Genomic DNA, 12,161 nt, shown 5'->3' with positions numbered 1-12,161 from the left:
CTAAAAAGCTATCAAAAGACTCAAAGAAGCCATACCATGAAGAGTTCAGAAAAGACTTTGTGAAGTCAAAAATACATACATTACGCATTTACATAAATTAGTAGAACCTAAATCTCTGTTGTTGTTAAAAAAACAGTGTGTGAAATGGATATGTCCCTTAAAAACTGTATGTGCCTACGCGCCTGTCTTAATATTTACCATCTCAGATACTGTTATTCTTTTTGATTTCTCTATTGTAGCAGCTTCAGAGCTTTTTAAAGTATAATACCCAAGTAAGAATGCACTGGAGGCAAAGGCAGCAGTTTGAGTCATTATACATCTATATAAAGGAAACTGAGCTATTGGTCACTTGTTTATCTCAGGTGGTGGTGACTTGCCCAGCCAGTCCTTTTTTCTTTCTGAATGTCTAGAAGGGGCTTCGGAGGAGTTGAGCTAGGATTCTCTATATAAGATATATACATATAAGAAATCTTTTACAATTGTCACAATCATCTGCATGGATTAATCTTAAAATTGCACTCCAGAGAAGTTATACCATATTATTTCAATGTATATTTGAAAATAATACACAAGTATAACTCGTACTCCCTCATCGATTTAAGAAGAATGTAGAGCCAGCCCATTCTCCTCCTAGAGTTGTTTATGGCGTTATCATTTTGTTAATGTAAGTAAGTACGATGATGCCTGAGAGGTTCGCCGGGGTGTGGAATTATTGTAGCAGGAGATATAAATATATACACATATATACACATACGTACATACATATAATTTCTTTTTCTTCTTCAGACCACCAAGGCAGAATTGGAAAGGGGAGTATAAAGGCAGATAAAACAATTGACCTTTTAGTTTTCTGCTGCCTCCTGCAGAGAGAAATATTTTTCCTCTCAGGTCTTCTAGAACTCTATTCCCCGTTGTCAAGGGGGTCATGGGAGAAAAAAGCGATGGAGAGAAGAAATAAACCACAGAGATAAGGAATCAATATTTACCTTTAAAAATCTAAATAAAGGTAATAGAATTTTCAGGTTCATTCCTAGCATTAAAATGTGGTTTTTCTCAAAAATAGCCATAGAAAATATTTGTATAAAGTATCTCAGGTATATGTGCATAATTAGAAAATACTTCCTTAAATGAAGTTTAAACCGCTTTCTCTAAATAAAGTTTAAATCACTTTCTCTAACTGCTTCTGTTAACCTTTGGTGTATTTTTAGCGATAAGTTCCTGCAATATCATACTGAAACTCTCAATGAAGTCTAAGTTTAATTTCAGCCAAAGCAGATAAATCCATCAGCTTTCACTTGAGATCAGATTCTAAATATCTTGATGGGGGTGAAGCAGTTAGTTGTTTTGAGTTTCCAAAATGGCTTCTCTGACAGAGTACAATATTAGTGCCTCTCCAAATTATTAACATTTTCCTTTTCTATATTACAGCAATGAGAAGCAGACCTTGAATAATTCTTTCTATTCCTTTTCTCTTTTCTTCCTTTTTTGGGGGGGCAGGGGGTGGGAGGGTAGTGACCTGCAAATTTGAGTCACAGTAAATTTTTGACAAACAGAATGTTTTTGAAAGCCTTAGAACTCTTCAATTTCTTAATTTTTCATCGTCACCATCAGGTCACACGCAGCAAGAAACAATACAGATCTTTACACTAAAATGGAACACACATTTTATAATCCCAGTAATATATTCATATTAGTATAATTGAAGGAGGAGTCTTGCAATAATAGCTTTACAAATGCAGGCTGTTTCATCGGCTTGGCTTGATCTTTGCAGAAATGTACTTCTTTCCTCTCTATCCCCTTGTTTGGTTCTTCTCAAAATGCGTGGTTTTGTTTACTTAAGTATTTTGATATTCTTTGGCATCAGGAATCACTTAGCTGGAATAGCTCCATTGTGGCGAGAGCGTGACCTTTCCAAAGGTACTCGTCTGTTATCTGGAAGACAAAGAGAAAAAGAACCAAAAACACGGTGAGTTTTAGATCTCAGCTATTACACGATGTCAGGTCAAGAGACGGTTTCAAATAGTCCTGAAAAAATCACTTCAAACGAATATGTAAACAAGTAACAAGGAGCCCAGATCTGAGGAGTTCATGCTGCAGCTGCCAGGCTGAGCTCAAGAGTTCTGCAATCAGCACTAAAGGACTTTTCCTGGTAAGTGAAGTCAGAGTGATACAAGAAATGGAAGAATTTTCTCAAGCATGATCCCCTTGGAAATAGCAGGCGACAACGAAATTCCTTGGTAAAGATGTTAAATTGAAAGGATCTATGGACGGTGTCTTTTGTTAGAAAGCACTTCAATTCCCCATGAGTTTTCCATCTGTATGTTGGATACCTAAAGGACACCAGCGTGGGCAGAGCAGAAAAGAGTTTTGTTTTTTTTTAATTTTTTACAATGATTGCAATATGTGGCAATCAAACCAGCTACGGAGTCTTTGCCTGATTGCATGATGTAAACAAATTCAATACATTATATAGTCATTATGGGAATGAATAATGAATAGGTCCCATTCCCCTCACCCGTCACAGGAAGAATAATCACTGTAGACAGAGCCTTTGGCACAAAGCTTGGAAAGCAAAGTTTTAAAGCACTGAAAGTTGCTGAAAATCATTTTAGCTTTAATAGGAAAAAGGTTTACAGATCTGCATTGCGGTGATCACTACTATGTTATTATCACCTGTTTTATGCTCAGCCGAAATGCAATTGATGTGGGTGAAAATCCCTTTCTGACAAAAGCCTAATATACTTAGATTCTCTATTTAGAATGAGTCTAAGTCCCTAGAAATAATGACAACCACCGGCACTTACATAAATGCTAACACTTTACACTCCTTAATTTGCTAATTCACACAGTATCACCGGGAGGTAAGCCCATTTCATTCTATCCTATTATCTCTGCTTTGGTGATGAAGTTACACAGCAAATCAATGGTATGATGGGGGATTATGATGCAAAATTAATGTCAGGCTGGCTTTGCTCAGAGGTAAATGTTGGGGCCTCCCAAGCTACTACTCATTTCCTCCCTAAGATGGTGGTGTGAAAGGAACACATCCTGCCTGTTCCATGAGGAGAATGGACTGAGAAGTGCAGAGATTTTGCCATGGTGCCTTTTTCATCCGTGCTGGTGTTTCTTGACGGACTCCCGATAGTCTGTGGTCAAAACACTGAGCAGAGAAAGCTAACTGGCCTCCATGACTTTGGCCCACTGACACTGGTATGCATGAGGACACTGAACCACCCGGCTGTAAGCTCAAAGTGCCTAATATGCAATAATATCGCTGAGAGGTGAGAAAGAGGCATTTTCTCTTCTTAGAGATATATCTGAGTGATGGATTATTTGGGTATCCTTTTAAAGATACTATTAAAAAATCCATGATGCAGTTTGTGATTTGGATCACAATTTAGCTAAAAGTGTGAAGATAACACTCCTAGACAAAGGGCTAATTATTTAGATGTCACTGGTTTCCACACAGATTGGTTTGGGACTTCTCAGAAAACATTTAAACATGAGATTATAATATAACAGTTACCACTGCAGTGCTAGCATGTAAGCATTCAGTGTTAAAGCTATCAGACACGAGAACGATTGTACCATTCATGGACAATTGTCCCATCTCAAGAAAAGGCCTGCATCTCAGTGGTCTTACACACTAAAGTCAAACTGGCATTCATACTCACTCCCAGAATGCCACTGGCACCCGAAAGCATCACTCACTGCCGACTGGATTCAAGAGAAGTAGCATATGCAAAAACCTTGCCTCACAGCATTAAATGATGTAATGTGAGGATTCATGTCAACCTGCAACTTACAGGTAGCATTTGGCATGGGGAAATAAGCTTTTAGGTCAAAGTAAACTGAGGAAAGGATATTGAAGGTTTTGGAAGGCAAGATAAATGCTGGTTCAGGGTCCAAATCCAGCTCTTGGCATACACAGAAGAAAACTATTCTACATTTCCTACCGTTCTCTCTTTTCTCCTCTTCCTTCCTTCTCTCTCTCTCTCTCTCTCTCTCTCTCTCTCTCTCTCTCTCTCTCTCTCTCTCTCTCTCTCATTTTTTGGTACCTAATCAGTCCCCTATGTTCATGAAATAATTATAAGAGGAAGCAATTCTGTAAAGGTCACCACTTATGTTTTTAAAATACCAACCCACAATCTTATTTATGAAAAATGTCATTAAAAACAATGGCAACAATGATCTGGATTTTGTGATTTATTTACAATTCTCTGTATTTATGGTAAAAGCCTTTTAGGTACAAAATATATATTTATACTCTAAACTTGCATGGATCACACAATTTAGAGGGTAACATGTTTTATACTTGTATATATAGCATGAATATGAATATATATGTATATATATTTCTCTTTATATTCTAACAGTTTGCAATCTAATAATGATATTTCATGCTTAGATTCATGCCTTCTTTGAAGCAGAGATTGAGAATCACTGAATTTTGTGCAATACAAACTTCCATATTAATAGCATTAAATGCTATTGGGTAAAAATGAGTGGCCTGACGCACATAATATCAGGGCACATAGTTGGTATCAAATTTATGAAAAAGGAGCAAATGTTAGATATTACTGCGGTCAGAGGTGATTGAGTAATTTGGGTGGTTGTGAGAATGATTGTATTTCCTGTTTGGAAACATGAATCGAGGAAGAAGGTGCCATGTGATACGATCTGAGAGCTCCAGGAGACTCAGACAGAACCAAATTCACTTTTCTAACCAGTCTGATTTTCCCAACACTATTAATACTAGAATAGCTTACATGGTGAACACAGGGGCCTCTCCAAAAAGTCAACAGTTTAAAATACGTATTTCCCTGATGTGTAGGGCTTTGTTAGTGGCTTTCCTTTCTAATTTGCCTGTTGTCTTTTTGGAACATGAAGAAAAGAAGATGGGGGAGGCATCCATCTGTGTTTACATACTTGTTGGGATATTGTGCAGTGAGATACAGGCAAACACACTTCATTAGATGGGGGGCATGCTTTGTCATAATCTTACTCTGCTTCCATTTTATTAACACATGAGGTAACATACTATAGTGAATAAGAAAGCCTAGAGATTCTAGTGTATCCTCACGGTCTAGGAATTCATTAAGGGATTCTCTTGTTTGTAAACACAAGATTAATGCAGCAGTAAAGCCTGAGATGTTAGTCTCAAGATGGACCTTCCCACCATAGTTGGGGATGCGTACCCTAACAGATTAGATTCTCCTTGGTCATAACAGTCTTTAAAATATGGCCCATATGAAGGTGAAAAGATTCTGCTATTCCAGAGGGTGACCTGGTCATAGTGTGAAGTTGCAGAGAGGGGCATAGTTATAATGAAATATGCATTCTATGGAGGAGGAGAGGCTAAAATTAAAACAATATTCCAATCTGTCACCATAAGAGAAAGAAATACATGGCCCAGCTTTAATATGCTTCTGCATATTCTGAATGTCAGGTTAACCAGCTCAAACCAATGTCAAGACTTTCCCCACTGTCTTAAGAGCAAGAAGCTTTATGCTTTTTCTGAACATAAATTGATTTGGCATTCATCTCAAAATCTTCCCGAGTCCTACAGTGAATGAATTAAACCCATTATTGTACTGCTCTAAAATTGATTTATGCAATCATTTATTCAGCGACTATATACAAAGCACATCATCCATGAAATACCTGAATGTCACAAAGTTTCAGATCCATAGCTAAATCTACACCACTAACTTCCTTCTTACTGAAAACTTTGTCAAGTGAAATAACTGAGAAATAAGTATATCAGAGATAAGGCTTAGACAAAATGTGATGTGAGAGAGATCAAAGGACTCAAGCCTGTGGTAGGTAACCTGGGAATGTGCAATTAATCCTCTAACAAAGTGACTGTATGCCAAAGGTACAAGGGTGCATCTTGTATATTGCATGAGCAGGTCAGATTAAAACTGAAAACTGACTAAAAAGGCAACGTCCATTATTCATTTCCCCCCAGGTCATGTGTCCATGTGTGGTCTATGGATGAACTGTTTGCTTCCTGGTGCTTCATAGGCATGTAGATGTATCAATATTGACCCAACATAACTGCCCAATACTCTCCCAGCAGGGTAACAAAAAATAAGTGTGCCTGGTATATACTATCCATGGTGTTACAAAATATCCCATTGTAATGTCAATTAGTTGGCTAGAAAACAAAGCAAAAGAAACTCTCTGTAATATACTGTGAGCTTTGTTTTCTCCAAAGCTTTTCAAATGTGGTGGTGTGGCAGACTCAACATCAATGGATAGGCATTGTTGCCAGCAAATTGAGCAAGCAGAGGACTGCTTTAATGGAGTTTAGGCTAAAAAAAAAAACAAGAAAATTTCAGGTTGCTTCAGGAAATGTCTATTGTGTAGCTGTTTGCATTCCAAACACTGATGAAAGAAAATTTATTTTAAATTGTTATGCTGAAATCTTCTCAGATGAAGTTACATTTTTTTCCCCTTTGTACCATGATTCCAAAACTGTATGTTTGTTTTTTCCCTGTGATTTTGGGGATCCTGAAACAGTATCTCTCTCACTAGAAATGACTAGAAGGTGGCAGCTGAATTAGGTTTAGGCTTAATCTCTTGGTAGAGGACAGCCAATTGCTCTATTAATTGACCAGACTGATTCTTACCAGAATAGTGGCTTTTTAAAAGAAAAAATATGTTGAGCTCAAACTACATATACAATTTGGTGTTCTAATTTTTCATTTAGCATTTTATTGTAGAAATTTTGCATGTCATTAAACTTCTGAAACATGAGACTGAACACATGATTTTTACTCCACATACTCTTTATATTACATGAACACACCACAATTTGGTTAACCGTATCTCTACTGATGGGAGTATACTCCCATTTTTTCCTACCATAAAAAGCCTCACAATGAACATCCTTATAGTTATATCTTTATATACACCATGTGTGGAAGTGGCATTGTTGAGTATGTAAAATTAAGTCCAAATTGTATTCCACAATAGTTGTATTAATTTAAATCCAATGGCAGTAAGTATCTGCATTTGCCTGTCTTACCTCATTATTGGGTATTAATCATTTTATAAATGTGCTAATATGAAAAGTGGCTAGTGGCATTTGATTTGTTCTTTTTGCATTTCTTCAAATCCCAGTGAGGTGGAACTTTTCATATGTTATCCATTTACATTTCTTCCTTTAAATGCTGGCCATATCCTGTGCGCATTAATCTTTTGGGGTATTAGGTTTTTGCCTTTGCTCTTATTTGGAATTCTAGATATTAAAGATGGTAGCCAATTGAAGTATGTATTACAAATGTTTTCCTTAGTTTGTTGATTGTTTCTTTGGTTTGTGTTCTGGGCTTTCAGGAACATATGGTTTCACTTTTGTTATTTTTTTTTTTCACTTTTGTTATTTTTATGTAGCTAAATCTATTGATCTGTTGCATTGTGATCTGTTCCTTCATTTTTAAGCTTAGAAAGTCTTTCTCTAGCCAGAGACATTTGATAAACATTCAACAGTATCTTTTTCTGTTCTTTGAGGTTTGATTTTTTTTTTACATTTAGTTATTTAAATGATCAATAATTTATTTTATTGTACAATATCAGTAAGTTTCCACATTGCTTCCTTTTTTTCTTGCAAAGAGGAAATGGTTGTCCCAGCACCATTTGTTAAACAATCATGAATTTCTACACTGATTCATGATACCTCTTTTATCATAAATTATCTATAGTAGGGTACATTTCTTTTCTTTTTTTAATTTTATTAGTTTCAGGTGCACAAGACAAAGCAAAACTTAGACAGTAGGGTACATTTTTGTTCCAGTGACCAAAGTATTTTTCCAACTGTTTTGGTGCCAATACCTCCTGAGTTATTTCAGCCTCATAATATGTTTTCATATCTGATGGAAATAATCCTCCATAATTTATATTTTCATTTCAAGCACTTGTTTTTAGGGCGCATTTTGGAAATCTACATCACGCTATCATCACAAAATATCTTGAAAACAACACAGCTTGAAAAACAAATCCAATGGGTACTAACTAGGCTGCCCCAGTAAGGCTAGGCAGATGTCTATTTGTTGAGTGCCAATGAGTCAAATGACTCTAACATCCCTAATGATGTTTTTAAGAGTTCTCCCTAGGTTTCTCATTTTCTTGAAAGATTTAACAAGCCTCTTTCCCCGTCTTCTGATCACTTTTTCTGCTGGCTGCCCACTTTTCTTCTGGAATACAGTAGAGGCCAGCACTAAATAAAATAGCATCACCAATTCTACCTAGTGATTTTATAATAGTCTTACTCTCATCATGATGGCCTTGTCAAAAATTTGAATAATTGGAATTAAATGTATAGTTTTGTTGGCTGTTGGTAAAATCTAGTGCATCCAGATCATGAATTCTCGTGTTTTACAAAATTGGCTTCCACTAGAAAGCACGAATATTAAACTGTATCAAAATTATTTTATTCCAACAGAACTGTATACAATGGTGCTATGCAAAAATCCATGTCTAGAAGCCAATCAATTACCTCCACCTAAGCATTAAATAGTTCTAGCCCTATTTCTAATCTTGATGATATCATAATATTCTTAAAACTAGAAACAGGCCATGTTCTGTAATCTATATCCTTCATTACATGCAAATAAATCCATGCAAGAAAACAGAAACCCAGAGTACCGTGGTAGTTCAGGTTGGCAGAAGAGATGAAAGTATTTTAACGAGGATGGTAATGGAAAGCAATAATGTTAAAGTAGTTCAGAGGCTACTGTGACTATAGACACACAGCTCCCATTAACTGTAATTGGAGTTAAGCACATGTAATGATAACAAAATAGACCCCTAAATGTCTCTCCAATTGGAAAATAAGCAAATATGTTCCAGGAGACAGTGTGCTTTTGTGTAGAAAATACAGTATTTTAATTGAGATGCACAAATTATTTTCACATTGATATTGCTCAGGGTATGATGCTGGTACTTTTCCTACGCTTAGGGATATAGATCTGCTACAGGTAACATCGGTACAAAGAATGCCTTTCCTTTTCTCTTCTTAATGCTCAGCATTCATTATGTTATTAAAGGAAAAGTCTCAATAGTTGCAATGGATTTATTAATTCAGTTGCTTGTTATCAGCATGAAACTCTGCTGGGCTAGGGGAAAAACAAATTATATTTTATAAAACTGCAGTAGGGAGATTAAATCACTTTTCTATATTTCACTTTCTTCTTATCCTCCCTGCCAGGTAGTAACTTTACTCTCTATCTCTATTACGAACCTCATATTTTGAAAACTATCAAGTCTTGTAGTAATATAAAGGTACGTTATCAAACAAACTCAATTATAGCAACTTTAGGAAGATTGAAATACGTGATAAAAGTAAAACCACATAGTACAATAGTAATATTACTTCAAGGCATTAAAAACTTAATCCGTATTAAGCTACAAATGTAGAAAATATGCAATAGTTACTTTTATCTATCATAAACATGGTATTTTCATAACATGTACAACCAACCTCTTGGGATTTTAAATGACTAGCATTTACATAATTGGTAACTTGAGTATTTCAAAGGATTTTAGAAAAGCATGGCTCAGAAACAAAATAAAATCAGTATATTGTTCAGTATTTCAACTGCCACAGACCTTGCCATTGATTATCTTTGGACACAATGTCAAAGCTAGTGAATAGATTTTTTTTTTTTCAAATGTCCTTGGTTTTGCACATTAGCAATGCATTATGTTTGCTTCTATACTAGGAAATGCAATTGGGCCCTAAGACAAATTTTCTCTTTATGAGGTTGAAAATCTGATGACAATGCCTGCGCATCTGGAAAATATGGAAAAGGTAAGAAATAAAAATATGAATAACATTAGAAAATAGTTGGAAGGAAAAGCTCCCAAGTAAATTACATATGAGAAATTTATATTGAAGAGCAAACCCATAGAGAAACCATACAAATTATACCGGAGCGGCTCAGGTGTCTCTCACAGGGGATTACACATAGCTGTTTCTCAACAACTGTCTGCTGATTAAGTAATCATCCAGTCATTAGCAATGAATCAGGAACTGATCCTTCAATTCACCTTCTGCTATACTGCTCACACACAGGGAACATAATTTGCCATTAAGTTAAGGAAAGGAAACCCATCCTTCCTTCCTTGCGCCCTCCATCCCTTCCACCCTTTCATCCACCCACAAATTTTACTGCATTAAGTATCTACAGAGTACCATAACAGACACCCTCGTAAGTTATTAGGGAGGAGAGGATGATGTACAAACAACTGTAACATGAAACTATATGTCTCACAGCATCTATTACAGTCTAAGTATGATGGAGGTTCCGAGTAGAGAAAAATCATATCCCTTGAGTGCAGGAGTTGCGGGTCATGGAAAACATCCCAATTAGGCCTTAAAAGAGAGGTGGAATTTCAACGAGAAAAAAATAGAAATATAGGTGTTAATTTTTGGATTAATTTAAAAAAGTGAGGAACCATTCTAGTTCCTTATATTACTGACTATACTATTACTATTTTTTTTTCCTATTGGGGGGCATGAAAAGCAATGTATATATCAAGGGGGAATCAGAATGTTTATTCATATTTAACCTTTTTTTCTAGGAAAAGGAGGAAAAGAATGAAAGGAAAGGCACTAGACTGGCCAGATTCATAGTGATAGCTATTTCCATAAAGTTTAATTTTGATGATATTTTAAAAAACAATCCTGAATGATTTACAGAGAAGACAGCAGTCTGTTTCAAAAACAAAACAAAACAAAACAAAACAAAAACACCCAGCAGAAATGGGGCTCTCTGGAATCATCTACTTAGGTTCTGTCGTTGAAGCCTAGATAGCACTATCAAGAGTGACAGGAGAATGGCTGATCAAGGCACACACAGATTGCAGTGACCTGGGCCAAGAGCACTTGGCAAGACGAGAGCTTCAGCAACCATTTGAGCTGGTGCAGATAAACTAGCTGTTAAATGACAATGTGGATACAGGGTCAATTCATTCCTACCACCTGTCATCTCTGTGCCTTTCTACTCTATGTGTGACATAGATCCCTATGACTAAGAATATTAGGCATCAGCCATTTCTCTAACTTTGATCATACGATGAACAATCTTCTGTCATTTCTTGTGGCAGTTATTTGTGATCTGCCTGGGCTTTGTTGCTGATATGCTGACCTAGAATATACTTACCTGTCATCTGCTTCTGTTTCTGAATCACTCTAAGACTATGTATGTACTCCCTTTGTTTTTAACATGTGCAACCTATCTCTTGGGTCTAGGCTACCTACTTCTTGCTGATGATGAAACTTTTAGAGTAGTCAGCCCAACTCCACAGTTTCAGTAGCCCCAGGTACTCAAGGTTATGTAAGCTCGCTGGTTCTGCAGTAAGGCAAAAACGGCAGGCTTTCCCATGCATGATGCCTCTATTTCCCAAAGGACCGGATCACAGAAATGTACCACTGACTATGATTTTGAGGAGAAGAGATATTAATCTACAAGTTACAATGTGTGAGCCTATAAACAGGTGCTTCTCATTAGTAGTGTTTCCCCATGCTAGCCTATAGTTAATTACTTAACCAGTTGTATGGACAAAGGCAACCTGTATGGTTAATATCACAGGCACTTTACCAGCTGCCAGTGCCATTGTTTTAAACTACAAACTGTCCCTTAAGGTAGAAGCCAGTCAGCAACTGTTTTAAATATGAGCAATTAGGACAGAGTTAAAACACAGCTTCTCAATGTCATATTCATAACTGACAGAAGTTCCTTTGTAATTTCAGTTTCTAAGGCAATCTGTGCACAACCCGAATGCAGGCTGAGCCTACAGATGAGTAAAAATGGCTACTAACTAGCAACTTATCTATCATATAAGTCTCAAAGAACCTTTTCTGATTTTTAAGTCAACTGGAACAAAGGCAATTCTCATATTATCAGGCAAATGTATAAAATGGATGGCTGTACATTGATGTTCTTTGCAGCATTGTTTATACTAATGAAAATCATAAATAGCTTATATGTCCATCATGGGATTATATTAATAAGATAGGACTCACATACAATAGGATATAATGCAGCCATTCTGAATTATTATATAGATACACATGTGCTTGACAGAAAGAGGTCCACATTACAAAGTGAAAAAGGCAACTTATATAACACTATATCATATTATTTCTGAAAAAA

At 36.2% G+C, this 12,161-nt stretch overlaps 1 protein-coding gene across 3 annotated transcripts in view; it reads right to left on the bottom strand.

Moving 5' to 3' along the window:
* Positions 1–1,647: 1,647 nt before the first annotated feature.
* The window catches only part of DIAPH2 (diaphanous related formin 2), an 832,169-nt gene continuing 821,655 nt past the window's right edge, over positions 1,648–12,161 (bottom strand). For all 3 annotated transcript variants that reach the window (XM_019756670.3, XM_019756672.3, XM_019756671.3), the window contains one exon: positions 1,648–1,932. In XM_019756670.3, coding sequence (XP_019612229.2) covers positions 1,868–1,932 — 65 coding nt within the window. In that variant the 3' untranslated portion in view covers positions 1,648–1,867. The remainder of the gene's footprint in view (positions 1,933–12,161) is intronic.

Source organism: Rhinolophus sinicus, chromosome 18, assembly GCF_057876585.1.
Source record: "Rhinolophus sinicus isolate RSI-liver-muscle chromosome 18, RSI-T2T, whole genome shotgun sequence".
NCBI lineage: Eukaryota > Metazoa > Chordata > Mammalia > Chiroptera > Rhinolophidae > Rhinolophus > Rhinolophus sinicus.
Note: the sequence above shows the minus strand (reverse complement) of the source record. Positions and strands in the feature narration are given on the sequence as shown.